General features: G+C 64.3%; 2 protein-coding genes across 9 annotated transcripts; both read left to right on the top strand.

Annotated features, from left to right (window-relative positions):
* The first annotated feature begins 1,051 nt into the window (after window positions 1–1,051).
* Window positions 1,052–16,685, top strand: ANO9 (anoctamin 9). Of its 5 annotated transcripts, XM_045486509.1 has the most exons (25): window positions 1,057–1,177; window positions 1,715–1,823; window positions 6,759–6,833; window positions 6,916–7,041; window positions 7,222–7,367; window positions 8,215–8,261; window positions 8,389–8,447; window positions 8,531–8,604; window positions 8,856–8,990; window positions 9,101–9,197; window positions 9,356–9,416; window positions 9,506–9,588; window positions 9,709–9,813; window positions 9,895–10,056; window positions 10,149–10,185; window positions 10,381–10,492; window positions 12,985–13,042; window positions 13,405–13,502; window positions 13,656–13,801; window positions 13,943–14,095; window positions 14,865–15,012; window positions 15,580–15,681; window positions 15,774–15,867; window positions 15,984–16,096; window positions 16,203–16,685. In XM_045486509.1, exons 2-25 carry the CDS (start codon window positions 1,767–1,769, stop codon window positions 16,228–16,230), a joined length of 2,316 nt encoding a protein of 771 aa, XP_045342465.1. In that variant the 5' UTR covers window positions 1,057–1,177; window positions 1,715–1,766; the 3' UTR covers window positions 16,231–16,685. The 5 variants fall into 5 exon arrangements, with proteins under 5 accessions (XP_045342467.1, XP_045342465.1, XP_045342464.1 ...); XM_045486511.1 differs by lacking the exon at window positions 1,715–1,823 and having other exon boundaries at window positions 1,052–1,177; XM_045486508.1 differs by lacking the exons at window positions 1,057–1,177; window positions 1,715–1,823 and adding an exon at window positions 1,192–1,305.
* A 1,601-nt stretch (window positions 16,686–18,286) lies between these two features.
* Window positions 18,287–25,825, top strand: SIGIRR (single Ig and TIR domain containing). 4 transcript variants are annotated; one of them, XM_045486515.1, is made up of 10 exons: window positions 18,287–19,774; window positions 21,466–21,618; window positions 22,535–22,733; window positions 23,172–23,269; window positions 23,389–23,529; window positions 23,910–24,053; window positions 24,424–24,526; window positions 24,593–24,743; window positions 24,995–25,409; window positions 25,500–25,825. In XM_045486515.1, the coding sequence occupies exons 2-10, from the start codon at window positions 21,612–21,614 to the stop codon at window positions 25,661–25,663; spliced, it is 1,422 nt and encodes a 473-aa protein (XP_045342471.1). In that variant the 5' UTR covers window positions 18,287–19,774; window positions 21,466–21,611; the 3' UTR covers window positions 25,664–25,825. The 4 variants fall into 4 exon arrangements, with proteins under 4 accessions (XP_045342471.1, XP_045342469.1, XP_045342470.1 ...); XM_045486513.1 differs by having other exon boundaries at window positions 18,288–19,774; window positions 23,136–23,269; XM_045486514.1 differs by having other exon boundaries at window positions 18,288–19,774; window positions 21,469–21,618; window positions 23,136–23,269.
* The last annotated feature ends 517 nt before the right edge of the window (window positions 25,826–26,342 follow it).

The raw sequence follows: 26,342 nt of genomic DNA on the forward strand, positions 1-26,342 counted from the left end.
CCTGCTGGCTTGAATGTGGCTGTGATGCCTGGTGGTTTAGCAGCCACTTTGAGCCATGTGGTGAGACCAAGTGCTTACAGTGGCAGAACAACAATTACTGCTAGTCCTGGACTCACCCTGCCATGGGGACTCCGCGGCCTCAGTCTTAGTGCACGTGTCTGGGTTTGCTCCATCACACCCGCACAGGCTCTGTGCCGCTAGGTCCCTCTCTCGGCCCCTCTTTGTCACAGTTTGGTCCCGGCCCCTGCTGCTGTCACAGCCTGCCATGGGGTTCCCGAAGCAGAAACGTGGGTGAGATGGAGCCACATAATCCCAGACACAGGGTCACATGGGCTGCACGATGATGTGCCCTGACGCTGTGGGCGCTGCCTGTCCCCCGTGACCTCAGGTGCCCACTAACGCTGTTCCATGTTTCCGCGCGCCTCGCCCTGCTGCAGCTCCGCTCCGTCCTCAGCTTCCGAGCCGGCGCCCCACGTCCCTGTTGGGGGCACTCTGCTCCCGGGTGGCCCAGAGCCTTCCCCAACTGCTGCCCGAGGACCACAGGACCCATGCGGCCCAGGGCCAGCCTGTGCCCTCAGGATCCCAAAGGTCCTCGCCTCTCCCGGTTGGGGTCCACAAAGCAGGGGCTCAGGGCAACAGTTTCTTCTTCGTCTTCAATCCTTCCTGCCCATTTCTCCTCCAAGGGAACCAACACTGGACTTGGGGAGTGGGAGTCAAGGGCTGGATGCCCTGGGGGCGGGGGGCGGGGGGCTGGGGGAAGTGTGTCCTGGGATCTGGAAGAGTGAAGCCTGGGATAGTGGGGAGTGCTCATGCGCTCCACTCATGCTGTACCCCAGGAGGGAGGTGCCAATCTAACTCATCTTATAGGGGAACCCCCCTGCAGGTGAGGGCAATGCCCCCAGGTCGGGGGAGGGGTCCCCACCTGACCAGGTCCTCAGGAAGGTGTCAACACCCCCCCCCCCACACACACACACACACAGGGAGGGGTGTGCCTTCCAGCACAGGAGTGGCAGCAGAAGGATCAGCCAGGAGAAGGAGGAAGAAGGAGGGAGGGGTGAGTCCCACGCGGAAGTCAGGTAGGACGCGCCCAGCTGCCTTGCTGCCACACTTCGGTCCAGCTCTGCGGGCACCGCGATCGGTCGCTAGCCCCTCGCCAGACTCTGGGACCAGCATGCAGGTGAGTCGGGCTGGGCGGGGTCCATGCTTGTGGCCAGGCCGCGCCCACCCCGTGGGCCCCTCCAGCCAGCCCTGCCCGCCTCACCTGGAAAGTGCCTGTGGAGGTTCCCTGGAGCCCTCAAGGCTAAGGTGAGGGTGGCCAGAACTCAGACGGAGCCCCTGGGTTGGCTGGGGGTTGGAGCAGGACAGAGGGCAGATTTCCTCCTGCCCAGCCAGGGATTCTGGGGACCCCGGGGCCAGGCCTTTAGTGCATGTGTAGGGCCTACAAGAGGAGAGCTTGTCCATCTCTAGACCTTGCAGCTCTGCCCTGCAGAGGCACAGGGGGCTCTGGCCTCCAGGGTGGGCTGACCTGGGGTGGGGGAGGCCCAGGGTGGCCGACTGGGCCCTCTGCTCCCTGGGAGTCCTGCCCCAGGCGGGTTGGTGGCCGGCTGGGGGATGTTGGACTCTGATTCTGGGAGGCAGAGTAGGAGGCTGTGGGAGCCCCAGGGAGGTGGGCAGGAAAACATCCTGGGAAGACATCGTTTCTCCCCTCTGCCAGGGAAGGTCATCCGGGCCTGGGCCAACGACTGGGTAGCTCTGGGAGGAGACCCATGCGGAGGATGAGAGCGAAACCAGCCTCCCACTCAGCCTCCCTGGGGCTCTGCCAGGTGTGGGCCAAGCAGGCGGCCTCCCGCCCCACCTTTGCCCAGGGCCTCCTCGGCCCTTCCAGAGCCAACTCTGGCACCTGGCTGCTCAGGCTAGCACACGGGCACACCTTAGCCTGACCCCAGCTTCCTCTGCCGGCCCTTTCCCCTCATGCCAGTCCCAAGCTGGGGTGAGGGAGACACTTGGGGCCGCCTAGGGGCGGGTGGGAGGTGGCACGGGGTTTGGCTTAGGCTGGAGAATCAGTGCCTTGAAAGGGACGTACGCAGATGCAGACGGCAGGGAGGATTTGGTGGCCCCAGCCACGAGCGGGATCTGAACACACCCTTCCCCTCCAATCCCGTCCATGGCTCCCCATGGCCCCAGCGGCCTGAGCAGCTTCCATAATCCCTCTTCTGCCAACCCCTAGCCTCGCTTCCTGGCAGCTCCCTTCTCGCTCTTTATGCTTCTGCCAAGCTCAAGTGCTGAGTTCTGAGTCCCTGGGAGTACTAACTACCAAGTCCTTGTTGATGCCGAGCACTGAGTCTCTGGGAGGTACTGAGTACCAAGTCCTTGGAGGTGCTGACTACTGAGTCCCTGGGAGGTGCTGAGTACCAAGTCCCCGGACACTGATTGCATGCTGCCCCTCAGGGCCTGTCCCTACATGTTTCCCTCTCCCAGGAACGCTGCCCCTACTTTTTCGCCTCCTGCCAGCCTGTTGCCCTATAAGGCCAAGCTCCGGGCCGCCTCTCCAGGCCCCCGTGTCTACTTACACCGCACATCACCCTCAAGCCTGCTCTGTAGCAGGCTCCATCATAAAGGGTCTGGGGATGGGTGGATGGACACACGCGACGAGGCACTGACAGAAGACAGACGGACAGCTGAGGAGGTGGAGGGGGGCTGGGGGGTGCAGATGACCGGCTTCAGAAGCTGAAGAGAGAAGCAGGTGTGGGGAGATCCGCTCAGGAAGGGTGGACCCAGGGCGTCTGGGCTGAGTGAGCGAGGGTGGGCTTCTCTGTGCTTGTGCACTTTAGTGGGGGCAGGAGGGTCCCCTGCTGGATGATGGAAGTCCAGGATGCCCATGGGGCCCAGGCAGAGGTGTGCTGTGACCCCAGGGTGACATGTGCCACGGAGAGTGAGGGGCGGTCCAAACGTACTCCTTGTGCAGCTGGGTGTCACCCGTGTGTGTGTTCTATGTGGCCCACCTGATCAGGAGCTGGGTGGCAGTCCCACCTGCACAGCAGTGTCCTCAGTCTCACTGGTGACCTAGAGGCCAAACTGGGAAGGACTGCCCCAGCTCTAACTGTTCGTGTCCTGTGCTGTGGGGGCGGGAATGTCTCCCAGGAGTTGTGGCGTCTCCAGAAGTTTCCTCGTTTGGAGCCACTCTGGCCCGTGTTACGCCGTGGGCCCTGGCCCACTAGGTGTGCGGCTCGCCGGGGGTGGAAGCTGGAAGGACTAAAGGGAGAACAATATGGGTGTCCGAGCCTGCACCCCTCATCTGTGCAGGGACTTGCCTGGGGTCTGCACATGGCCAAGGCCAAGTGTGTAGGGACAGCCCCTGTCTCTGCCCTGGGGGCCTGGGGGCCTGATGGGCACACACAGCTTCCTGGAGGTGGAGCTTGTTGGAGGTGGGGGCGACCTCACATAAGCCCAGTCCCCACGTGTGAAGGCCTGTCACCCTGGAGGACAGACGGACCGATGGACAGCCTCGTCCCGGAGGCCGTGGCCGTGGCTGTGGCTGTGGCCCACAGAAGGGACTTGCATCCAGCGAGTGACCTCAGGGATGGTGAGCCCAGAGTACATGGGAAGCAGATTCTCAGAACCTGGTCCCTGTCTGGCTGTGGGGAGGAGGACGGCCAAATGGGACGGGGGACCCTGACCTGACTGCTCCTATGGGTGCCTGCCCATTGTCGGGGGTGACCAGGCAGTGACCTGGGGGGGGGGTCTCTGTCCAGTGGCGGGAATCAGATACCTTAGGTGCCTCACTCCCCACTGTCCAGGTCACACGCCAGGCCCCCAGAAGAGGCCGAGTCAGCCTTTCCCAGTTGCTCTGGGCAACTGTCCCAAAGCTGTGCGATGTCTCTGGTAGGGGAAGGTGCTGTCCAAATCGGGAGCTGTACCAGGCCCAGCAGCCTCATTTCTGGGATTCAGCAAGGGCCCCCCGCCAAAAGCCTGAGCTTTGAGGTGCCTCTAAGACAGTCCCTCCTCCCCAGGCTCCATCCTCCTGCTCGGACCCCAGTGTTCTGCCCAGTCTGGTTTCCCCGTGCTAACCCTTCGCCACCTGGGGTCCCATCTCCCACCCCTGGTTGTCCTGCCTGTTCTTCCCACTGAAGCTGGGGTCTCTCCTCGCAGGATCTGCCAGAGGCGCTCAGTTCGGGGTTGGGGGTGGACAGGGAGAGCCCCCTCCCGCGTCTGAGGTCCAGCACATGAGGTCCTGTTGGTCATCGTCCAACACGGCACTTGCTGAGCCTGTGGTGGGCGAGTCCAGAACCCGAGGCTGATGACCTGGATGTCCCTGTTCCCATCCAGTTGAGACTTTACTCTCTTCCCCGAGACAGAGGCACGTCAGCCCAGGGGCTCTCCCCGTCCCTGCGATTCTGTGAACGGCAGGTTTCTCCTCTGGTCCAAGACGGGACAGGAGTTTCAGACACCGTAAGCCACATCTGAGCGCTAGAGGCTTGTTGTCTGTGTTAGCCCAGGCTTCTGAGATGGACACAGGGAGAGTGGGGCCGACCCAGGTCCCACCCTGGGGCTAGTAGTTCCTGGTGTGCCTGAGTGGGGTTGCAGGTTTTGAAACAAATAAAAAACAGATACCCAGTTAAATTGAAGTTTACACGAAAACTTTCTTTTTAGGTATAAGCGTGTCCCATGCAATAACTGGGACATACTTATACTACAAAGCATCTGTTGTTTGTCTCGGATTCAACTGGGACCGGGCAGCCTGCATTCTTCCGGACAGCCCTTCAGGGCGGACTGGCTGGAGCAGTCCAGGGAGGCTTTCTGAAGGAGGCAGGTCTTGAGCTGGGTGGAAAGTGGTTGTGGAAGGGAAGGGGTAGGAGGTGGGCGGAGCAGCAGGGGGAAGGCCTGGCAGCGGGCAGGATAGAGAGGAGGGTGTGATGTGGTGCCGGACAGCCACGGGCCACCCTGGGCTCGTAGGCCAGGAGAAGGGCGGCAGGGGTGGTGGGCTGGCAGGAGGCCAAGGCAAGAGCCCAGCAGGAGCGAGGTGGCTGCTCTGTGGGCCCAGCCCCCAGGGCGTCCCCCGCAGCCTCATCCCTGGGACGCTGCAGGGTCCCTGCACCTCCCCGGAGAGCTGCCGGCTGGGAAGCACGCTTAGCGCCACACTGGGGTGCAGGGCGCGTCCCGCAGCCGGGCCGGAAGAGGTGGGCAGTCTTGCCTGAGGGCGCACGGGGTTGGCAACCCAGGCTCTGGGCTCCAAGGCCAAGGTCCCCTCCACATCTCAGCCTGGAGCTCCCCCCCTGGGACCCACCGTGACTCTCTGCCCTTGTCGCCCGCCTCCCGCACCTCCACTCCCTCGGCTGCCCGGCCCCGCGGCGGCGAAAGGGCCCAGGTCAGCCTCGCAGCCTGCTGTCCGTCTGCTCATGAGGAGTGAGTGAGGCCGGAGCCCGCCCCCTCCCCACCTGTGCACGTTTAGCGCCTCCGTAAAGATTCCTGAGGGTATAAAGACAGCACGAGGCTTCTCAGCGCCCCTCGCCCTGCTGCCCCGATGCCACAGCCCCCTGGCTGGGGATCTGGCCAGAACCTAGAGCCCGACATGGGCACCCGGACTCCAATGCCACCAGCTGCCCCCCTTGCGTCCTTCCCGTTCCCGGGTCCTTGCAGGATCCCACGTGGCACTTATCCTCACGTCTCCTTGGGCACCTCCCGTCTGTGATGTCCCCTCTCTCCCTCCTTGTCCCTGGGCAGCCGGCTTTGAGTCTGCTCAGGCTCTGGAGAAAGTCTGCTGTTTTCTCAGGCCGACCCAGGACTCCGCGTTTTGGGGGGGGGGGTCCCTAACAGCTAACCCATACCACTGTGACCTAGACCTTCATCATGTAGGGTGGGGGCCGCCGCTGGGCTCCTCTCCCTCCCCTTCCCACGCGTCCTTTCTCGGCCGGGAAGGCTGGAGCACACTCACAAGGGGGAGCACCGAGGGAGGACGGGAGAAGGCCCCGTGCTGTCCATAAATGCCGCCACAGTAACCGGGGCCCAGGAGGGGCCCCGGGGGCTGTGCACTCGTCCGCCTCCTCCTTGAGGTTCTGCCCCTGACTTATGATCCGTCCGTCCGGACGTGCCTGCAGCACGTACCCCTGGGGCTTCTCATCGACTTTGACTGAGCTCAGAGCCGTGTCACGTTGGTCCCCAGGGCTCCGTGTGTCGCAGCCCGTTCACGTCTCTGCTGCGTGATTGTCCACCGTGGGTGGGATAACTTCATCCAGCCACCCGCGGGTGGGAACTCGGGTTATCGCCACAACTTCTGTATGCAATATGCTACCGGGAGCATCCTGTTCAGGGGGAGGTGGCCCGGCTGTGGTCTAGGATGTTCAGCTTTGTTTCGCAAATTCGTGCGCAGCGACTCTGTTTGACGCGGTCGGGCCACTGAAACGCCCGTAACCCAGTGGGTAGAGGGGATGCCTCCGGTGACCTGACCCGTGTCTCCCTGACCGTCTAGAGTTCCCGCGGCTTCCTCTTCTGCGAAACCCCTGTCTGCTGCTGGTCTTTTCTCAAGGATTTGAGGAGCTGTTTGCTTACGTTTTTGAACAGACCTTTGCCGGAGGCCCCGACGCCTCTCCAGCCATCCTTGCTCCGTGTGGTCCCAGCCCCGCTTGCAGCGTCCCCCTCGTCCACTCGTTTCCCTGCACCCCTGCTTTACGTGTTGCCCCGTGCCGCCCCCTCGGTGCCGAGGCGCCCCGGCCGGGAGGGCTCTCCCCGCAGGAACGAGCCCCACCCTCCTCTACTCCCAGGCTGAGGAGAGCCTCCGGATCCTGGTGGGGACCGAAGGAGACAGCCTCCCGCTGACGGAGATCAACGCCGGGGAGGTGAGTCCCCTGGTGAGGGGAGATGGGTCCCACCCATCCCCGGGCCCCGTGCCGACCCCAGCCTCGCGCCTCCTACCTCCAGACCGAGGCCTCCGAGCAGTGGGATTACGTCCTCGTGGCTGACCGCCGCACCCAGGGAAACCCCAGGCAGGCCTGCCAGCAGCGACGGTTCCTGGAGGAGCTCAGGACAAAGGGCTTCCATTGCAAGGTGTGCTGGCTGAGCGCCTGGCTTGGTGTGGGGCACAGGGGACAAGTGCGTCCCGGGGGCCCGGAGACACGGCTGGGGCCTCGTGCCTGAGGTGGAAGGGACAGGCCGGTGTCAAACAAGGACAAAGGGGATGGTTTCCAAAGTGGAGCGGAGGTCCCCAAGCGCCCTCCCGCCCCCCAGAGGATTGAGGACCGCGACAAGGTGTTCTTCGGGGTCCGAGCCGACAGCAGGATCTTTGATCTGTACCGCACACTCCTCATGGAGCCTGAGGGTCCTGCCGCCAGAGTGCAGCCTGCCAGGCCAGCCCCCATCCCAGCCACCACCAGGTGAGAGGCTGGCCCAGAACGCCGTGTCCCTGGTCCGGTCAGGCTTCCAGGCGTGGTCTCGTGTCAGAGGTCCCAGGGGCCGGGCTCCGTGACTCGGTGTCCGTGTCTGTCCGTGATAAGGGACAACTCAGTTCTCGCTTCTAGGAGAGTTCTGGAGGTTACGAGTGTTCCCCGAAGGGAGGGCAGGGTTTGGACAGGCCGGGAGGACCCTCCCAGCCAGCCCTCCCCCCACCCCCGCCGACCTGGGATGTGGGTCCCCACCTCCCCTCTCCAGACCAGCTGCGCCTCCCCGGACCTCTCTCCTCAGCCTCCCAGGCCTCCCAGCCTCTTCTCTGCAAGCATCTCCTTCCCCTGCCGAGACTCCGCCTTCCACACCACTCTCCCCTGGCTCCCCGTATCCCTCCTCTGTCACCTGCCTGGCCTTGGCACAGGCCTCTCTGAGCCTCAGTCTCCCCGTGTGCAAAATGGCTCACGGGGTGCGAGGGGGATTTGTGCACGTGAAGGCATAGAGGGTGCTCTGAACGCGCGGGGGCTCCAGGTGGGAGGTGTGATTGGAGGCGGGGGGTGGGGTCCAGGCCCAGTCTCTGGGAGGGAACGTGCAGGCCTGAGCCCTGGGAGGGGTCCTGGGAGGGGAGGGCCTGCCCTGAGAGAGCCCCATCCTGGAGCCACGGGCACAGGCCACAGGAGGACTTAAGAGGTGGGGGTCGGGCTCCCAGGTGAGTCCTAGACTCTGGGCTCCGGTCAGGCAATCAAGGCAGGCAGGCCGGAGGCTCCACTAGGGACACAGAAGGGCCTGGGACCTGGCCAGACGGAGGATGGGGTCCCCTGAGGAGCTCTTGTGTTCCAGAATCCGAATTGTCAACTTTGTCCTGAACAGCAAGACAGCAGCTGGTGGTAAGGATGAGGTGGGCAGGTGGCCTGTGCAGCGCCCCACCCCTGCCCCAGGAGGGGTGTCGATGCGGGGAGAGCAGGGCAGGGTCCCCCCTCACTCCTCTGACCTGACACTCCCTGTGACCTCCAGACACGTTAGAGGATTTGGTGAAGAACGGGGTCTTTGAGACCAGATTCGCCCTGCACAAGGTGAGGGGTGGGCCGGGGCTGGGAGAAGGCCTGAGGGCGGGACCGGAGGCAGGGAGCCCTCGCTGTCTGTCACCTGTGCCCAGGGGGAGGACAACCTGAAGAAGAAATGGGCCCAGTGGAGAAACATGGTGCGCGAGCAGCCGATTGATGACATCAGGTGACACTGCCTCAGACAAATCACCTGCGTCCCCACAGACACACCCGTGGCCCCACCGACACATGCACGTGCCCACCTACACACCCAAGATCCCCAGACGCACCCGTGTCCACGGCGGACAGATGCGTCTGTGCTCCTGGGTGGGACACGGCAGTCTGGTCTCCCCATGTGGCACCCGGACCCCGGCACTGGCCTGTGGGGTCACATCCGGGGGTGGGGAGGGGCGGTCTGACGGGGCAGCCTCCCCACAGGGACTACTTTGGCGAGAAGGTGGCCCTGTACTTCGCCTGGCTGGGCTGGTACACATACATGCTGGTGCCCGCTGCGGTGGCCGGCCTCGTCATCTTCCTGAGCGGCTTCTCCCTGTTCAACGCCAGTCAGATCAGGTGGGGATGGGAGGCCTGGGGCGCGGGGTGGGGGGGGGACAGGGCCCTTCAGGGACCCCTCCTCCCCGAGCCAGGGGAGAGCCGCCACCAGCCCGTCCCTGCGCCCTCAGCAAGGAGATCTGTGAGGCGGACGACATCCTGCTGTGTCCTCGCGGGGACCATGGCCGCAAGTACCAACGGCTCTCGGACACCTGCGTGTTTGCCAAGGTCTGCGGCTCCGGGGGTTCTGCTCCCCCCCCACCCGGGGGTCCCCTCCGGCCATCCTCTCCCACCAGCAGGGCGGAGGGTCTGCCCCTGCAGAGCCGCGGGGTGGGGGGCGGCAGGCCACGGAAGGCTGTCCCCAGCCTGGCTGCCGCTGTCCCCAGCTCACTCACCTCTTCGACAACGAGGGCACCGTGGTCTTTGCCATCTTCATGGCTCTGTGGGGTGAGTTGCTGGGCGCTGGGAGGGAGGTGGGGGGGGCCGCCCCGCCCCCTGCCACCACCCCAGCCCCGCCCCCTCTCCCGCCCCCTCAGCCACCGTGTTCCTGGAGATCTGGAAGCGTCAACGAGCCCGAGTGGTCCTGCACTGGGACCTGTACGGGTGGGACGAGGACCAGGTGAGCGGCCGGCCGTGCAGGGCTCTTCCCAGCGCCCCGTGCGGCCCCCACGGCGCGTGGGACGCGGGTGTCCCTGTGTGGCAGGCCGTCCCCCGACTGAGTGCTGCGTTCCCTCCACAGGAGGAAATGGCACTTGAGCTCATTAACTGCCCTGATTACAAGCTCCGGCCACACCAGCACTCCTACCTGAGAAGCACGGCCATCCTCACTCTGTGTCTCTTGATGGTACTCCTGGGGGGCCTGCCGGGGGGGGGGGGGGCTGGAGACCTGGGCCGGCGACAGCCCTCCTGAGGAGCCTCCCCGCAGATCTGCCTCATGATCGGCATGGCCCACGTCCTGGTGGTCTACCGTGTCCTGGCCGCCGCCCTCTTCAACTCCGCCCTGCTCTTCCAGGAAGAGCAGGTGACCACGGCCGTGGTGGTGACCGGGGCCCTGGTCCACTACGTGGCCATCCTCATCATGACCAAGGTGGCTGGAGGGGGGGGGGGCGGACAGAGGGAGGGCGGGGCGGGGGTCTCCACCGAGGCCCCAAGTGAGCCGTCTGGTCTCCCGTCCTGCAGGTCAACAAGCGTGTGGCCCTCAAGCTCTGTGACTTTGGTGAGAGAGGAGGCGTCTGGCGCCTCTCTGGCCTTGGGGGGAGGGGTGCGCGGGGGAGGGACAGGAGCCTTCGGGGCTGGGAGCCTGGGTCCCTGGGTCCTCTGTGTCTCCGCCGCCTCTCCCAGCTGGCAGGCAGGTGAGGGCTGGCGGTGTCTCTGAGTTGTCGGGAGAGGGACAGCCCCCGTCTCGTTCTAGAGAAGCCCAGGACGTTCTCAGAGCGCGAGAGCAAGTTCACCGTCAAGTTCTTCACTCTGCAGTTCTTTGCCCACTTCTCCTCCCTCGTCTACATCGCCTTCATCCTGGGCAGGTAGGGGCGGCCCCTCCCACCGCCTGCCTTCAACTCTTTGCCCTTTAAAGGAAATACCTGCTCATCTTAACTTTTAAAACGGTTTGTGCTCAGAGCAGTTGGGGCCCAATGTAAAACCACGTGCAAGAGCCCACGGTGAACCCCCGGCTCTCTGCTCCCTGCCCTCGAGGTGACCCTGTAACCGTTCGGTGGGTCTTTCCAGAACTTTTTACACATTGAAGTACCCACGCATATACACCTGTTGACATACACTGCTGTCTCCTGTAAATAATCCTATCTTCTCTTTACGCTGAAAACATGCCACGGGCGCCTCCCACATCCGCATGGATGCCGAGGCCTCATTTTTAAAACCACGCTGTGAGCGCTATTTTGTGGAACGTGCTGGAATTTGTTTTCTCAGTTCAGCTGGTGGACGTTCGGCTCATCTCCAATATTTGAGCTTCATAAAGCTGCGTCCCGTGTAACACACATGCACACCCCATTCCCTTTCCTTCTGGCAAAACGGACACGTTTTCGGTTCAACCAACATACACTTTTTCGTCTCTTCTGAAAAAAATAATTGCTTCACCTGTTCTGTGTGTTTAAATAGCACAAGACACAAACATATTGCCAATTGGTTCCAAACTCCAGCAGAACGTACAAAACCAACCCAAACCACACCAACTCCTCCAAGCACGTTCAAAGACATCAGGCGGTGCCTAGACCTGGGCCGTCCTTGGAGGTGCCCCCGCCTAGGGGCCTGCCCCTCCCCTTGCGGCCGTGCGCGCTCACGCTGGGTCCAGGGAGCCCCTGTGGTCTGCCGTGTGGGACCCCAGGTTTCCCAGGCTTCCTGAGGGAGGGTCCGTAGGAAATCGGAGGCCCCTGCCGCTGGAGGCAGACCTCTCCCTGCTCTAACCTCGGCTACGCTGGCTTCTGAGATCTCTCAGCAGACTGTCTAGGTGGGTGTTTTCACTGGACGGGCTTGAGCGGTGCGCCTCTCTCCTCTGCCTCGTCCACGGCGATCTCCGTCCAGGATCATCTCCACCTCCACACAAGCCTCCTGCCCTGTTCCTTTCCAGGAGTGCTCTCAGCAGTGTGCCCGATGTCTGGGCCTCCCTGCTCCTGCCTCTCCCCTCCCCAGGCCTGCCGGCCCTTCCCCGGACGCCCACTTCTCCTCTTCTCCCGACCTCGAAACATGCCAACGCCCCGGTCTCTGTCCTCGTGACCTGACGTCGTCCAGACACACCAGTGAGGCCCACGTTCCTGTCTCCAGCACAGATCTCTCCCTGAAGTCCAGACTCACGGGTCCGGCTGCCTCTCGTTCCCCCTCGGATGCCCCGGCGGCACGCCGGCCTTACCGCCCGCTTGTCCACGCCGTCCCTCCTGCGCCCAGAGCCCTGGTCCCCCCACATTCCCCACCTTCCCTCTGGCCCCACGCTCTCTTCGCTGCAGTCTCTCTTACGGGACCGCAGCTCCCTGAGGGGTCTTGGCCGAGTGGGCAACCACAGCAGGCTTGGCCTGTAGAATCGACCTCAGTCAAATGGACAGAAATGACCAGGCACTTGCTGGGCCCGGAGCCTCGGGTCCTTCAGTCGCGAGTGGCTTTCACGCACCTTGTGTCTTTGGACACGGACGCCATTCCTTTTGTTTGGAAATGGGGCCTTCTGAATGGCCCGCCTCATTGCTTTTGCTTTTTTTCCTCCCGTCTTTGCTCCAGCTTCTGGGAGTTCTTCTCGGCACTGTCTCCCAACCCTTTGATTGAATGTTTTACTTCTGTGCACGCACTTCCCCTCAGGGCGCTCCTTTGGACAGTTCCTTCACAGCCCCCTTCTCATGCCCCCTGACCCCACGGCTTTTCTCGCCTGAGGAGCTTCCTCTTTTTTCCGCTTCTGCTCTGCGATTCCTTCTATGCTGTCCACATTTCTTTCACTCTTTCCCTGATGGTCTCCGATTTGGATGTTAGCGGCCTCCTTAGATGTCCTCCTTAGACGTTCTCGGCCCCCGTCCATCAGTGAGAAAGGCGCGTGCCAGTGGCTGTGCGCTGGGCCACATCTCTCCCGCGAGGGGCTTTTGCTCTGTCAGTCCCTGCATCCTGCCTGGTGGCAGAAGGAAGCTTGTCAGTGTTGCCGGGAGCTCGGTGGGGGACAGACAGTATGGGGGTCTCGGTATGCAGTGGTCCAGCCCCCTAGAAGCGAGACTCTGTCTTCCTGACCGCTGGCCAGGAACCTGATTTTTGGTTTAATGCAGTTTGTGTTTTTTTTATCATGTAAGGGAAAGGAGGTGATCTTAAGCACAAAGTAATCCCGTGTGCACGGTTTCAATGGGGAGAAACTGAGGCCACTCCTAACAGGCCTTGTCAAGCACCTGTCTGCGCCTGGGATGGCCGGGCGGCTTGTGTGTGTGTGTGTGTGTGAGTGCGTGTGGAGGGATGTGTCTGGATGTGGGCAGGTCCCCCACCCCCACCCAGTCAGAAGCAAGGTCTGCCCCTCCTCTAGCCTAACTGTCCTTCCTAGGATCAATGGTCACCCCGGGAAGTCTGTGCGCCTGGCGGGGCTGTGGAGGCTGGAGGAGGTCAGTCTGTCCGGTACACTTTGTCATGCTGTCCCTGAGCACCACCCCCCCCCCACAGCCCTGCCTCCCCATACCTGACCTCCCATCCCCACCCCTGACCTCTCCACCCCTGACCTCCCATCCCCCACAGCCCTGCCTCCCCATACCTGACCTCCCATCCCCACCCCTGACCTCTCCACCCCTGACCTCCCATCCCCCACAGCCCTGCCTCCCCATACCTGACCTCCCATCCCCACCCCTGACCTCTCCACCCCTGACCTCCCATCCCCCACAGCCCTGCCTCCCCATACCTGACCTCCCATCCCCACCCCTGATCTCCCACTCCCCACCCCTGACCCCCTGACCCCCCCATCCCCCCACAGTGCCATCTCAGTGGCTGCATGATGGACCTGTTCCTGCAGATGGCCATTATCATGGGTCTGAAACAAACACTCAGCAACTGCATGGAGTACCTGGGCCCGTGAGGACCTCCCTCCCTCCCTAGGGCCCTCCCGCTTCCCCCCCCCCACCCCAGGGAGCCCCCCATCTCCACATCTCCCAGAGCCAGCAGTCCCAAAGGGTCTGCGGCCCCCAGTTCCCCTCCCTGTTCCCCACTTGTTCTCATCACCCCCAGGTGGCTGGCCCACAAGTGTCGCTTGATACGGGTCAAGCTGGGCCACGCATCCGCATCCGAGGACCCTGAGCTCAGGGACTGGCGGCGCAACTACCTCCTGAACCCAGTCAACACCTTCAGCCTGTTTGACGAGTTCATGGAGATGAGTACGTGGGTGGAGTTGGGGGCCTGACCGCGAGTCTCAGGGGCAGGTACTGGGGGACCGGCCGAGGGGGCGGGCACTGGGGGCGGGCGTTCTGGCGGGTGGCGTGCCCCACAGCACAAGGGGACATCTCCACACCCCCCAGTGATCCAGTACGGCTTCACGACCATCTTCGTGGCGGCCTTCCCGCTCGCCCCGCTGCTGGCGCTCTTCAGCAACCTCGTGGAGATCCGCCTGGACGCCATCAAGATGGTCAGGCTGCAGCGGCGCCTGGTGCCCCGCAAGGCCAAGGACATCGGTCAGGGGCCTGACTCGGGGGCGAGGAGCACGGGCACTCCAGCCAGGGGCGGGGTGGCGAGGGGTGCTGGGACCGGGTGGTGCCCTCGAAATGATCCCAAGATAAGCCCCCTCCCCCCCCCCCAGCCCTTCCCCAGGTTCTGCCTAGGCTGAGAGCTGGCCTTGGAGAGTGGTGCTCAGGCCCCGGGAAGAGGCGGGGCTGGTGTGCACCCGCAGGCCCCTGCCTCCCTCCCAGAGGAGGATCCAGCTTGCGGGGGGGGGGGGGGGGGGCCCAGGCAGAGCAGCTGGGCTCTGAGAGCCTGGAGCTGAGGGAGGGAGGGGTCCAGCACCTGGGGGCAGGGGCTAAGAGGTGGCCTCCGTCACCCAGACTGTCCTTGCCGAGATGGCCAGCTATCAGGGAAGAGCAGAGGGGACTGGGTGCTGGGTGTGGGCAGAGGGAGAGGTGAGGGGGGGGGGGAGAGGCCCCACTCTAGGGCCCAGGTTAAGGTGTTCTGACCTGGGAGTGGGGCAAGCTTGGGGCAGCTGAGGGGTTCAGGCAGAAGATGGGGGCCAGGGGGGACCTGAGCCCCTCCTGGTCTATGTCCGCCACGGTCCAGGTTTTCCTCGGCAGTGAATGCTGCCCACTGAGCAGAGGCACGGGCAGAGGTGACAAGGCCCCATGACCATCCAAGCTCCCAGCCTTGGGGGACCATGGGTGGAGGTGGGGCGGGCAGTGCCGGAGGATCAGGGTTTGAGGAAGCAGACTGCTTCACCCCACTGCTGTGGCCCAGGGACCTGGCTGCAGGTGCTGGAGACCATCGGCGTGCTGGCGGTCATTGCCAACGGAATGGTCATCGCCTTCACATCGGAGTTCATCCCCCGAGTTGTGTACAAGTACCACTATGGCCCGTGCCGAAAGGGGGCCGACCCTGCAGTCGAGTAAGGGGGCGCCAGGGGAGCCTCAAACTGTCCAGACGCCTGGGAAAACTGGCCCAACCACAGCCCAGCCCTAGGGGAGCACAGGGGAAGGGCTTGATGTGGCCAGTGTTGTCTGTGGTTGTCATGAATCTGGGCCTGAGGGGGGTCCTGCCCTCCCGTGACAATCTGCTAGGAACCCCCACGGGGGAATTAAGGTCCCAGCAGGAGCTGTTTTCTGAGCAGCCACCACCAGAATGACTCCCTCCCAAAAGTCAGATCCTCTGGGGTCTGCTCCACAGAAGAGGGCCGAACAGGGGACCACTGCTCCTACACATGGGGTTTGCAGGGGTCTCCCTCCAGAAGGCTCCCCTCGGTTTTTGCCACGGAAGGCAGGGGGGGGCCCCTCTGAGTCCCTCAGTCACCCCCAGAGGCCCCTCTCCCACGCACAGAAATGAAGGGGGTTCCGTGCTGTGCTCACCCTGACAGCCCCCACCACACAGGGATTAGCTCCGGGAAAGCACCCCGGAAGCCAGAAGAGGCCACGCTCTGCAGCCCACACCTGCCTCTGCCCTTCTCTCCCTCCCCCAGCTGCCTCACAGGTTACATCAACCACAGTCTGTCCGTGTTCCACACCAAGGACTTCCAGGACCCCATCCGGATAGAGGGCCCAGAGAACGTGACTGAGTGCAGGTCTGGATTCCCCCAGCCCCCATGAGCAACCTCTGAATTCCTGCCCTCGGCCCCCCGACCTCAGGTGCTCCCCCCCCCCCCCCCCCCGCCAGGTACCGGGACTATCGCAACGCTCAGGACTACAACTTATCCGAGCAGTTCTGGGTCCTCCTGGCCATCCGCCTGGTCTTCCTTATCCTGTTTGAGGTGGGCCAGAACCGGGGGAGGGGCCCCACAATGGAGGCGGCTCTCTCCAGCCCTTCTCCCTGGCCCCCAGCCCCTAAAATGCCTGCTCAGCCCTTGTCCCGTCCCCCCACGCCCAGCACGTGGCCTTGTGCATCAAGCTCATTGCCGCCTGGTTCGTGCCCGATGTCCCCCAGTCGGTAAAGAACAAGGTTCTGGAAGACAAGTACCGGACACTCCGGGAAAAGATACGGTATGGGAGGCTGAGGCCGGGCGGGGGTGGGCCGGCCCGAGGTAGGGCCTCACCCTGAACCCCAACACTTCGCCCTGATCCCCAACAATCCCGGTCCTGCCTCCAGCTCCAGCTGCAAGAGCACAGATGTGTAGGAGACCCAGAGCTGGCCAAGAAGACTGGTGCCCGGAGCTGGGACTCAGAACCACCACCACCTCCCCCCCCCACACCCCTTATGTGTGGGGGCCCGGGAGGCCGGTGTATACGAGGGGTCTTGGAGGGCCTGCGTGCGTTTGAGGTGTTGCGGACCAGCGCTCTGTGGTCTAGGAGGCCTGTTTCACGTGTTAGGGCTCAGGCTTGGAACAGCCCTGACTTGAACTCTGACTGACTCCTGCCACCCACGGAACTGGGGTGGGGGGGTGCTTCTCGGCGGTCAGAACACAGGAAAACCAGCCCAGTCTCCTGAGCCTCTCTCTGACTTGTGGGACCCATATCCTACCCTCCCCCCCCCCCCCCAATTCTGGCTGGTCAGGGGGCCCTGACCCCACCTCTCTGGCTCTCCTCAGCCTGAAGAACTTTCTATAATAAAATAAAAACTTCTTCATGTCAATTCTGGGCCTCTTGTGGATGGTGTCTGTCCTCAGGGCTAGATGGGAAATTCTCTCAGATGGAGCAAAGTCTGGAATGTGGTAGCCTCCTGGTCCTCCTCTGGTTTTCCGTGGGTTTCCAAGCGAGCAGCGCCGTGTTGAGATCCTACCGTCCCTGCACGGGAGGGTCAGGGGCAGGCTTCCCGGAGGAAGAGCTGGGGAGGAGGGGCAGAACCAGAACGGTGCCCCTGGGGACAGTGGAAACTCTGAGGAGTCCCCCAGGTCCAAGACTCTGCCGGCTGGTTGGGCCGGTTCGCCCTCTGCCCCCAGGCTGCGTGGCTGCAGTTCCGAGGCTTCCCGGCGCCTGAGAGCAGGACGGTCTTAAGCGCCGGACTTGGGCGCAAAGCGGGACTCTCGGGTCCGCCCTCAGGCCCTGGCTGCTGGGCGGGGCTGCACCTGCCGCCGCCGCCGGGACCGTCGCCGCTGCGCACCTGGCTCAGGTGAGCTGCCCCGCCCCCGCGGTCGGCGCGATCCCCAGGTCTTGGCAGCAGGCGAGTGGCTCAGACCCACGGAGGTGAGTTGAGGTCGCCGGCTCCTGGGAGCCGGACGAGGCTTGGAGCTTGGGGGCCCCTTGTCCCGAAGAGCCTCTGGGCCGTGGCGGGCGCGGTCCCGCAGGAAGTGGCTCGGAGTCGGGCCGGCTGTCCCCGTCGCCCGGAAGCCTGAGTTTATCGGCGTCCCGGCCCCGTGGGCCTGGCGGCGGAGCGGGGGGGGAGGGGAACCGCAAGGGCCACGTTTCCCGCCCCGCCCGACGTGGGCAGTGGCTTCCTCGTGACCTTTGCCCAGGGGAGGGAGGTGGGACGCGGAGGCGCGCCGGGACCCTCGCCGCCGCCCGCAGCTCGGATCCCAGGCGCGAGGCCTCCCAGGGCCCCCGGGGCGTACCGAGGAGCCGGCTGGGGCCGTGCGCGGCGCTGGTCGCCGGGCGGAGCTACCGTCACGCGCGCGCTCCCGCCGTCCGTGTGTGGCCCCCACCTGCCGTGCTAGGCCTGCGCGCCCTCCGCGCCACCGCCGTGCGCGCCCGACCCGCCATCCACGGCCCCCTCGTGCGCGCCCCAGCACGCCCTCGGCTCTCGGTGCGCGTTCCCATCGCGATACCCGCGTCCCCGCCCTCTGTGCCCGACCCCCACCCGCGTGCTCACCGCGCCTGGAGGGTGGGGGCCTGCTAAACCCGGATCGCCCCTGACTAAGGCGGAGCGCCGGAGGTGGGGTGTATAGTGGAGGAGAACGCGGCGTGTGGCCCGGGGGAGCGGGACAGAGCTCCTCGCCTGCGGGGCCGAGACCTTGTGTGCAGTTGTCCTGCGGGAGACACGTCGGGGGGCGCAGCAAACGCGTGGCGCCAGAGGGCTGCAGGCCCGCTGAGCGGAAGATGTAACGAGACCGTGGGGTCCTAAGCAGCAAACCAGAGGGCGGAGGGGTGGGATCGCCGCCCCTCCCCACCCCCCCCACCCCCCCCTTCCCCCGCCGTTTCCTGCGCCGCCGCCGCCGCCGAGGGAGCCAGACCTCCAGCCAGAGCACAAGCAGAAGACCCGGAGCTTTCTAGGAACCCCTGGGGATGGGGGTGGGGGTGGGGTGGGGGGAGGGGAGGGGCGGTTCTTGATGGTGCCTGAGGTGACGTGGGCTTGTGGGCGCTCACCTTGGAGCATGAGCCTGGGGAGGAGGGTGTAGTTTAGAGGAAGAAGGCGGGGGCCGTCATGGCTTGAGATGGTGGCACCGGGGGACACACACTGAGCAACAGGAAGTCTGGCAGGAACTTTGAGAGGCAGCAAGGCTGCTTGGGGCTCTCTGTGTCCTCCCTGGGTACCCCTAGGCCGGTCACTGACGACTGCATGCCAGGTGCTTACACCATCCACCTCTGGGCGTCAGGCGCATTGAGGCACCTTCCAGGAGGGGCTGGTAGCAATACCCGCGCGCAGCCAGGAAGCTGCAACTCGGTGGGGAGAGGGTGCGGGCAGTTCTGTGGGACCCTGAGCCCTAGATGCACCATCAGCTGAGGGTCTTGCCAGCCATGGGGTGGGGGTGGGGGTGAGCAGGGCTGGGGCAGGGTCAGAGCAAGGACAAATGAAAGCCAGTACTGAGGGTGGCCCACTGGTGGGCCTCTGCTCTGGGTAGGTGAAAGCAGGGACAGGGCCTGAAGGGGACCCTTGCCCGGTTTCTATGGGTAGTGATGCCAGCCACCGATTTCTGGGCCCTGAGTCCCAGTCGGTCTGGGAGGGAAAGTGACAAAAGGGGATGCCAGCTGCCTCGCCTCCACCCCCCCCCCCCCCCCCCCCGCCCCAAGCTGGGCTCAGAGCCCAGGAACCTCTATTGAGGCCCTTTCTTGCTTCCTTATCTGGAAAAGGGGGGACTGCCTTCCCATCCCAGCCTGAAACTAAGGTCCATGTGATACCACAGCCCCTGTCTGGGCACTGTAGGGGGGAAGTGGACCGGGAGGGAGCCCAAAAGCTCTGCTCAAGGCCCCATTATTGGCAGGAATATCCACAGGACTCCTGTCACCCCAGCAGGTCACAGGCCAGATGCACATTGGAGGCTCTCACCATCCTGAGTGTCACTCTGTAGGCTGTGTCTGGGAAGCGGACACCCTATGCGATTGTGTGCGGGATGATCCTGACTGGGGGGGTCTCCTTAGGACCCCCTCACGTCACCCGGGGCCCCAGCCTCTCCGCAACCTCCTCTCCATTGCCCAGGCTTGGCCTCGGGAAGTACACTGCCTCGGTGGGCTGGGGTGGGCCCCGGAGGAAGGAGCCGCTTGACTCTGAGTTAACAGGAAGTAGAGCGGGCGGGGCAGGGGCGAGAACCACCAACTGCGCGCCTGCCTGGGTGGGGTTGGGGGTCAGGAGAGGATGTGACTGTAAAGCCAGGAAGCTGCAGGGAAAGTTCTGATTAAAACACACACACAAACAAAAGGCAGGTCCTCACTGTGCTTGGCGATGTGCTCTGGGGCTGCGGTGCTGCGGGCCGGACCTGGGGCCCAGCTGAGCACTCGGTTTGCTCCCAAGCAAGCATCAATGACCTCGACGACCGCCATCCCCCCCCAGGAGGAGAGAGCCGGAACCAGGTGACTTCGCGCGCTCCCCCGACAGCCCTGCCGCTCCGCGTGGGCCTGTGTCCTTGCCCTCGGACACCATTCTGACCTGAGGCCGGTCCTCAGAGTCGGGCCCGGCCGAGGGGAGGCCCCGCAGCACGTGTAGCCTGTGTGTGCCTGTAAGAGCAGGGGGTGACAGGAGGCTGTGTGCGTGCCATGGGTGGCAAGGGCAGGTGTGAGATGCAGCGTGCAGTGTGGGGTTTGTACAGATGCTCGAGGCCATGCGCCCTGTGCGAGCCGTTGCAAGTACGTGTGTGCTGTGTGTGGCCACAAGAGTGCTGGAGGTGTGGGGGGGGGGGTGCGTGTAGTACAGGTGTGCATGGGGAGAGGGCTGTGTGTGCATGTGGTGTGCGAAACAGACTATGCAGGGGAGGGTGTGCAGGGGGAGGGTGTGCAGTTTGGCCTTACCTTCCAGGAAGGCCGGAGACTGCCTCCCTGGGGGTAAAAAGTCTTAAGAGTTTGAAAGGTGTGAGTGTTACTGCAGGAGTTTCCCTGGGACCCGCCGAGCTGGGGACCCCGGGGAGGGGGTGTGCGCTGCCCCGAGTCCCACAGTCTCCCAGTGGACTGGTTCTGCTTCAAGGACCTTCCCGAGACTGCCCCCCACCAGAGGGCTTCGGGAAGGAACCTCCTCACCAGTTCCCTGCCTGATGCTCCAGCAATCCCCGAGGAAATTGAGCCAGCCGAGCCCAGGGCTCCCGGGGGTGTGGAGGCTGGGCCAGGCTCACAGTGGCATCACCCACACAGAAGGAATGCAGGGGAGGCCGAGAGACTTGGGGCCCTAGGCGTGGGGAGGACAGCCCTAGGCAGGAGTGGAGTGAGGTCTCAGTAAGTACCTGCTGCATCAGCTGGGGCTTCCAGGAGGTGGCCCCAGGCCTCTGGCTCCTGCGCTGGGGCGTTTGGCCCCTCCTTTCAGCCCAGGTCGCCCTAGAGCTTTTTGTGTCAGGAGGCACCTGCGGCTGCTCCCAGTCTGGGTTCGGATGGTCCCAGCCCCACAGAGGAGAGGAGGGTCACCTGTGGTGGGGTGGGGGCCTCCCTTGGAGAACTAGACAATGTGGACAAAGGTCTTTGGTTTTCGGCATGACAAACGGGGCGGGGGGGACACGGGTGTGGGACCCGGAAGGAGGGGGGACCCACAAGGCCTTCTGGAGCAGACTCGGTCCAGCCAGGCCCCCTCCCTCCTGCCTTGAGGACTGTGGCCTGGCTCAGCTCAGGTGCCCTGTCCCCACACACGCGTGCACACGGGACATGCCCAGGACAAAACGCTACAGCTGGGAGTATGGCTCCGAGTCCAGCAGCCCACACCCACCCCGTGGTGGCAGGCAGGTTGCACGTGACCCTCGGCGCTCAGGGCCCGGGTAAAGCGAGGTCTGCACCCTAGTCCTCCTTGTCTGTGGCGTCCCTATCCCGGGGAATAGTGGGGACACAGCCACGTGCCACCCTATGAGGGGTGCCAGGGGGCCCTCCCTGGGCCATCGTGGTGACACCGGAGCAGGCGAAGGTAAGTCTGAGGGCTCCCCAAGCCCCCTGGGCCGTGCCCACTCCAGCATGAGGTGCCACACATGATGCTGTGCTGGTGTGTGTGCCCGGCACCCTCCAGGCAACTGGTACGAGGTTACATGTTAACTCATCCTGTTCTTGTTTAACTTTCTCCTTTGGGGTGGCAGCAGCCTCTGACCCCTCCTGGTGTCCTGACTGACCGGCCACAGAGACAGAGAGCCCCGGGGGACCAGTCTGTTCAGCCAAGGAGCCCTGAGGAGCTGGGGGGGTGGCACCAGTGCCCAGCCTGCCCCGAGAAGGCCCCGGCCAGACCATGGCAGGTAGACGGGTCCGAGAGGGACAGGCACGGACCCCACTCCCACCCCCATCCTTCGGGCTGGCTCCATGCTGTGATGTTGACTGGCCCACGGCCAGGGGTACAAAGGCCTCTACTCACCCCTCCCACGTAGCGCAAGGTCCTGGCCCCACAGTTAGGGCAGGCCCTGCGCCTTCTCCTTCCCAAAGCCTCTAGACTATGGTCGTGGAGGTCAGTAAAGCCGAGAGACACTGGAAATGGCAGCTAGTGGGGGGCCCCTGGGGGCGGGATGGGTAGGTGTGGGCTACCGAGAGACCACACCACCAAGATGACGGTGGGCTCCTCTGACGTCCCCTGGGACTCTTCGCCCTGATTTAAAGATCAGAAAGCGTAGGTCTCAGGGAGGTGGGAAAGCTTGCTCGTGGCCAGCAGAGGAAGGTCCTGGAATCCCGTGCTGCCATCCCAGGTGGAAGGAGTGGCACGCTTAGCACCTGTGCCCCCCCAAAGCCCTGGTGTTTACACTCGTTGTAGCTCCCCCAGCAGAGGGGCCGGGGGAGGGGTGCAATGCCTGGCCGTTCACCTGGGCGGGAGTCACAGTTGCCGGCAACAGGAGCACACAGAAAATGTGGGAGCTGGGCTCATGTCCCGGGTGGCTGGGCAGTCAGGTGGGCCCCCTGAGCTGGGGTGGGTCAGCTCAGCTATGACTCTGGCCCCTGCCTTCCGATGTCCTCTGAGGACAGAGCAGCCACATCGAAGGCAGGCGGAACACCCAAGACCCTGCCAGGCCCTGTCCCCTGTGGGACCTGTGCATGGACACGGTGAGGCCACCCAGCATCACATGGCACTGACCGTCTTGTTTTCTTCCTGGCCCACCGACCATTTGTGGTTGGTGGGAGCCCAGCATTCCAGGCATGGCTAATCACTGGGTCCTCTCTCTGCAGGTGTCTGTGACACGGCCCCCAACTTCCTCTCCCCGTCTGGAAACCAGGCCCTGGAGCCTGCCCTGGGCAGTGCGGTCTCCCTGAACTGCACGGCCTGGGTGGTCTCTGGGCCCCACTGTCCCCTGCCCTCAGTCCAGTGGCTGAAAGATGGGCTGCCGCTGGGCAATGGAAGCCACTGTGGCCTCCATGAAGACTCCCGGTAAGAGACTGGGGTGTTCAGGGTCAGGTGACTACCCTGGTTATACCCGTGGCCACCTATACCCTGGTCTATAACCACCTGGACATGGGCAGAGTGCCACTTCTGACACAGACCAAGGGCAGTGACTGCAGAGACAGATGGCCCCTTGTAGACAGCCCAGGGCCAACGGTGCTAGCACAGTCCTATGGCCTGAATTAGGCACTGACCCCCCAAAACCCAGACCCAAGATCACGTGACTGCCCCAGACAGATCCACACCCCCACCAGGTTTTGGCCACTTCTCTTAGCTTTTGGCTCAGGGGCTACTCAGGAAGCCCACACCTGCATCCTCCGTGGGTGAGTCCAGGGACATCCACTGATGCTCTCAGGCCCCAGGTAAGAGGGTTGGGCCTGGTCTCCCCAGGATCAAGGCCAACTCATCAGAGGTGCTTGTGTCCAGTGTTCTGGGGGTCAACCTGACCAGTGCTGAGGACTATGGGGTCTTCACCTGCTCCATCCGGAATGTCAGCTCCTCCTCCTTCACTCTTTGGAGAGCTGGTGAGTGGGAGTACACTGGGTGGAAGGTGGGAGGCCTGGGGGGGGGGGGCTGGGGAGCCTTGAGGCCTGGAGAATGCCGGGTGGGGGTGGCAGCGGTTCAGACTGCAGCTCTGTCCCAGGCCCAGCTGGCCACCTGGCCGCAGTGCTGGCCTCACTCCTGGTCCTACTGGCCCTGCTCCTGGCGGCCCTGCTCTATGTGAAGTGTCGACTGAATGTGCTGCTCTGGTACCAAGACGCCTACGGGGAGCTGGAGATGAACGGTGCGTGGGGCCAGGATGGACGAAGAGAATGAATCAGCTATGAGACCTCCCTAGGCTCAGTTTTGGGTGGGTGGGTTGCCCCGGTAGGTGTGGAGGGGGGACCCTGGAGGTCCCTCAGGGGCTGTTGAGCACGCAGTCCAGGAAAGAGGGCAGAGGGCTGGTGGGGTCGGCAGAAGCCAGATAGGCGGCCAGCATCCAGAGCTGGAGGCGGCCTTGTGGGCGTGCGTGCGGGATCTGCCAGGTGGGATCTGCCAGGTAGGCAGGCCTGGTCCCCCCAAGCTCGTGGGGAGGCGTTAGAGGACCCGGAATGGGCGGGGGCGGCGGCCAGGGTAGCGGGCCCGGGCCTGGAAAGCCGAGCGCTGACCCTTTGCCGTCCGCAGACGGGAAACTCTACGACGCCTACGTCTCCTACAGCGACAGCCCCGAGGACCGGAAGTTCGTGAACTTCATCCTGAAGCCACAGCTAGAGAGGCGTCGGGGCTACAAGCTCTTCCTGGATGACCGCGACCTCCTGCCACGCGCGGGTACCGCGGGCCCAGCCTGGTGGCCTCGCTCCAGCCCGGAGACCTTGCCCGCCCTCCCATGGCCCCGCCCCGTTCTGGGCCCGGGCCCCGCCCTCCCATAGTACCGCCCCCGTTCCGGGACCGGGCCCGCCCTACGTGGCCCCGCCCCATTCTGGGCTCAGGACCGCCCTCCCATGGTACCACCCTCGTCCCGGGACCGGGCCCGCCCCCCGTGGCCCCGCCCCATCTCCGGGCCCCGCCCCCGTCCGAGACCGGGCCTGCTCTCTGTGGCCCCGCCGCGTTCTGGGCCCGGGCCCGCCCCCCGGGGCCCCGCCCCATCTCCCTCCGGGCCCCGCCCTCCCTCGGCCCCGCCGACGCCTGGTTTTCGCAGAGCCCTCCGCCGATCTCCTGGTGAACCTGAGCCGCTGTCGACGCCTCATCGTGGTGCTGTCGGAAGCATTCCTGGGCCGGGCCTGGTGCAGCCACAGCTTCCGGTGGGTCCCGCGCAGGGTGGGGTGGGCCCCCGCCTCGTCCCCTCCCTGACGGTCCCGCCCGCGCAGGGAGGGCTTGTGCCGGCTACTGGAGCTCACGCGCAGGCCCATATTCATCACCTTCGAGGACCAGAGGCGCGACCCCGTGCACCCCGCGCTCCGTCTGCTGCGCCAGCACCGCCACCTGGTGACCCTGCTGCTCTGGAAGCCCGGCTCCGTGGTGCGGAGAGGGGCGAGGGGAGGGGCGCCCTAATGGGGATGGTGGGACCGGGCTCCAAGGAGGGGCTCCTCCGTGGGCAGCTCTGTGGTGTGGGGACTTGTGGATGGGCCCCCGTGGGGGTGACGGTTCTGTGGCCTGCTGCCCAGAAGAGGGGCCTGTTTCGAGGCCCCTGGAGCCAGGTGAACGCATGCCCCCAGGTGTGCTCTTTGGGGCCAAGGCGACCAGGCTAACAGCCCAGTCCTGGCCCCCAGGCGCCTTCTTCAGAGTTTTGGAAAGAGCTGCAGCTGGCACTGCCACGGAAGGTGCGGCACAGAGCCATGGAGGGAGACCCCCAGACCCGGCTGCAGGGTGACAAGGACCCCATGCTGATCGTGCAAGGCCACCTGCCCGAGGGTCGCACCCTGCACCTGGAGCTGGACCCCGACCCTGAGGGGGACCTGGGTATGCCCCCCTGGTCCCACCCCGACCCTGAGAAGCTTGGCCTGGGGCGGAGGGGGTGCACGGGGCTGAGGAGCCCAGAAAGGGGTCCAGGTGGCGGGACTTCCTCCCTGCAGCCCACCGGTGGGCTTGACCCCCAGCACACCCTCACTGCCTCTTTCCCGGAGGCACGCGGACCCAAGGCCTGCCTGGGAATCTCCAGGACCTCAGATGCCACTATGCAGGAGGGTGAGCAGGGAGTGACCCTCATTCGTGGGTCCTAGCAGAAGTCAGGCTGTGGACAGCCCAGCCTCAGGCCTGGTGGTACCCTCTTCCCAGGTGTCCGAGGGCCCATCTTTGGGGAGCCATTAGCTCCACCCCATGCAAGTGGGGTCGCCCTTGGAGAGGGCCGGGGCAGCGAGGTGGATGTCTCGGACCTCGGCTCCCGCAACTACAGTGCCCGCACGGACTTCTACTGCCTGGTGTCTGAGGATGACGTGTAGCCTGCACCCGCCGGAGCGTCAGGATCACCAAGGACAGCTGGGTGCAGGGTGGGGTGGGGTTTTTCTCCTCTCAGCAGGACTACCAGCCATGAGACCTTGAGGGAAGTGGGGGGACTCTAGTGTGCCTCCTTGCGCCAGAAAATAAAGTCCTTTTAGATCCTGCCTGAGCCTCAGCCTCTCCTCTCCTGGGGCAGGAAGGGGCACGTCCATCTCAGGGTCTCCACGGCCCTCAGCCCCTCCCCTTCCTCGTCCCCACGGCCACCCAGTCACAGGTCTGGCTGTCCACGCAGTCCCGCCCTCTCTCCAACCTCCATCCTGAGCCAGCTCAGACACATCTCTTAACAGTAGCCTCCTTGGGTCTCTCTGCTTGGGGGCGTGACGGTCCCCAGCCCCGCTCTGATCCACACAGGTCCTGGAGGAGGGGCAGGCCCCTTAGAGTCTGCAGGTTCTGAGCTTTGCAGAAGAAGCCTTTTGTTGTAAAAATGTGACTGGGAGGGAGCTTCACCACCAAATGTCCTGGTTTGGTGAGATGGGTTCCCACAGCTCAGTCAGACGGTGCGAGTCCCTGGTCAGGACACCCCCAGGCCCAGCGAGGCAGGGCAGAGACAAGTGTTGGGTGTGGACGGCCCAGCAGGGCAGCACCTCAGCCAGGGGAGGTCACAGCTCTCCCAGGAGTGGC

Source organism: Leopardus geoffroyi, chromosome D1 (assembly GCF_018350155.1).
Source record: "Leopardus geoffroyi isolate Oge1 chromosome D1, O.geoffroyi_Oge1_pat1.0, whole genome shotgun sequence".
Classification (NCBI taxonomy): Eukaryota; Metazoa; Chordata; class Mammalia; order Carnivora; family Felidae; genus Leopardus; species Leopardus geoffroyi.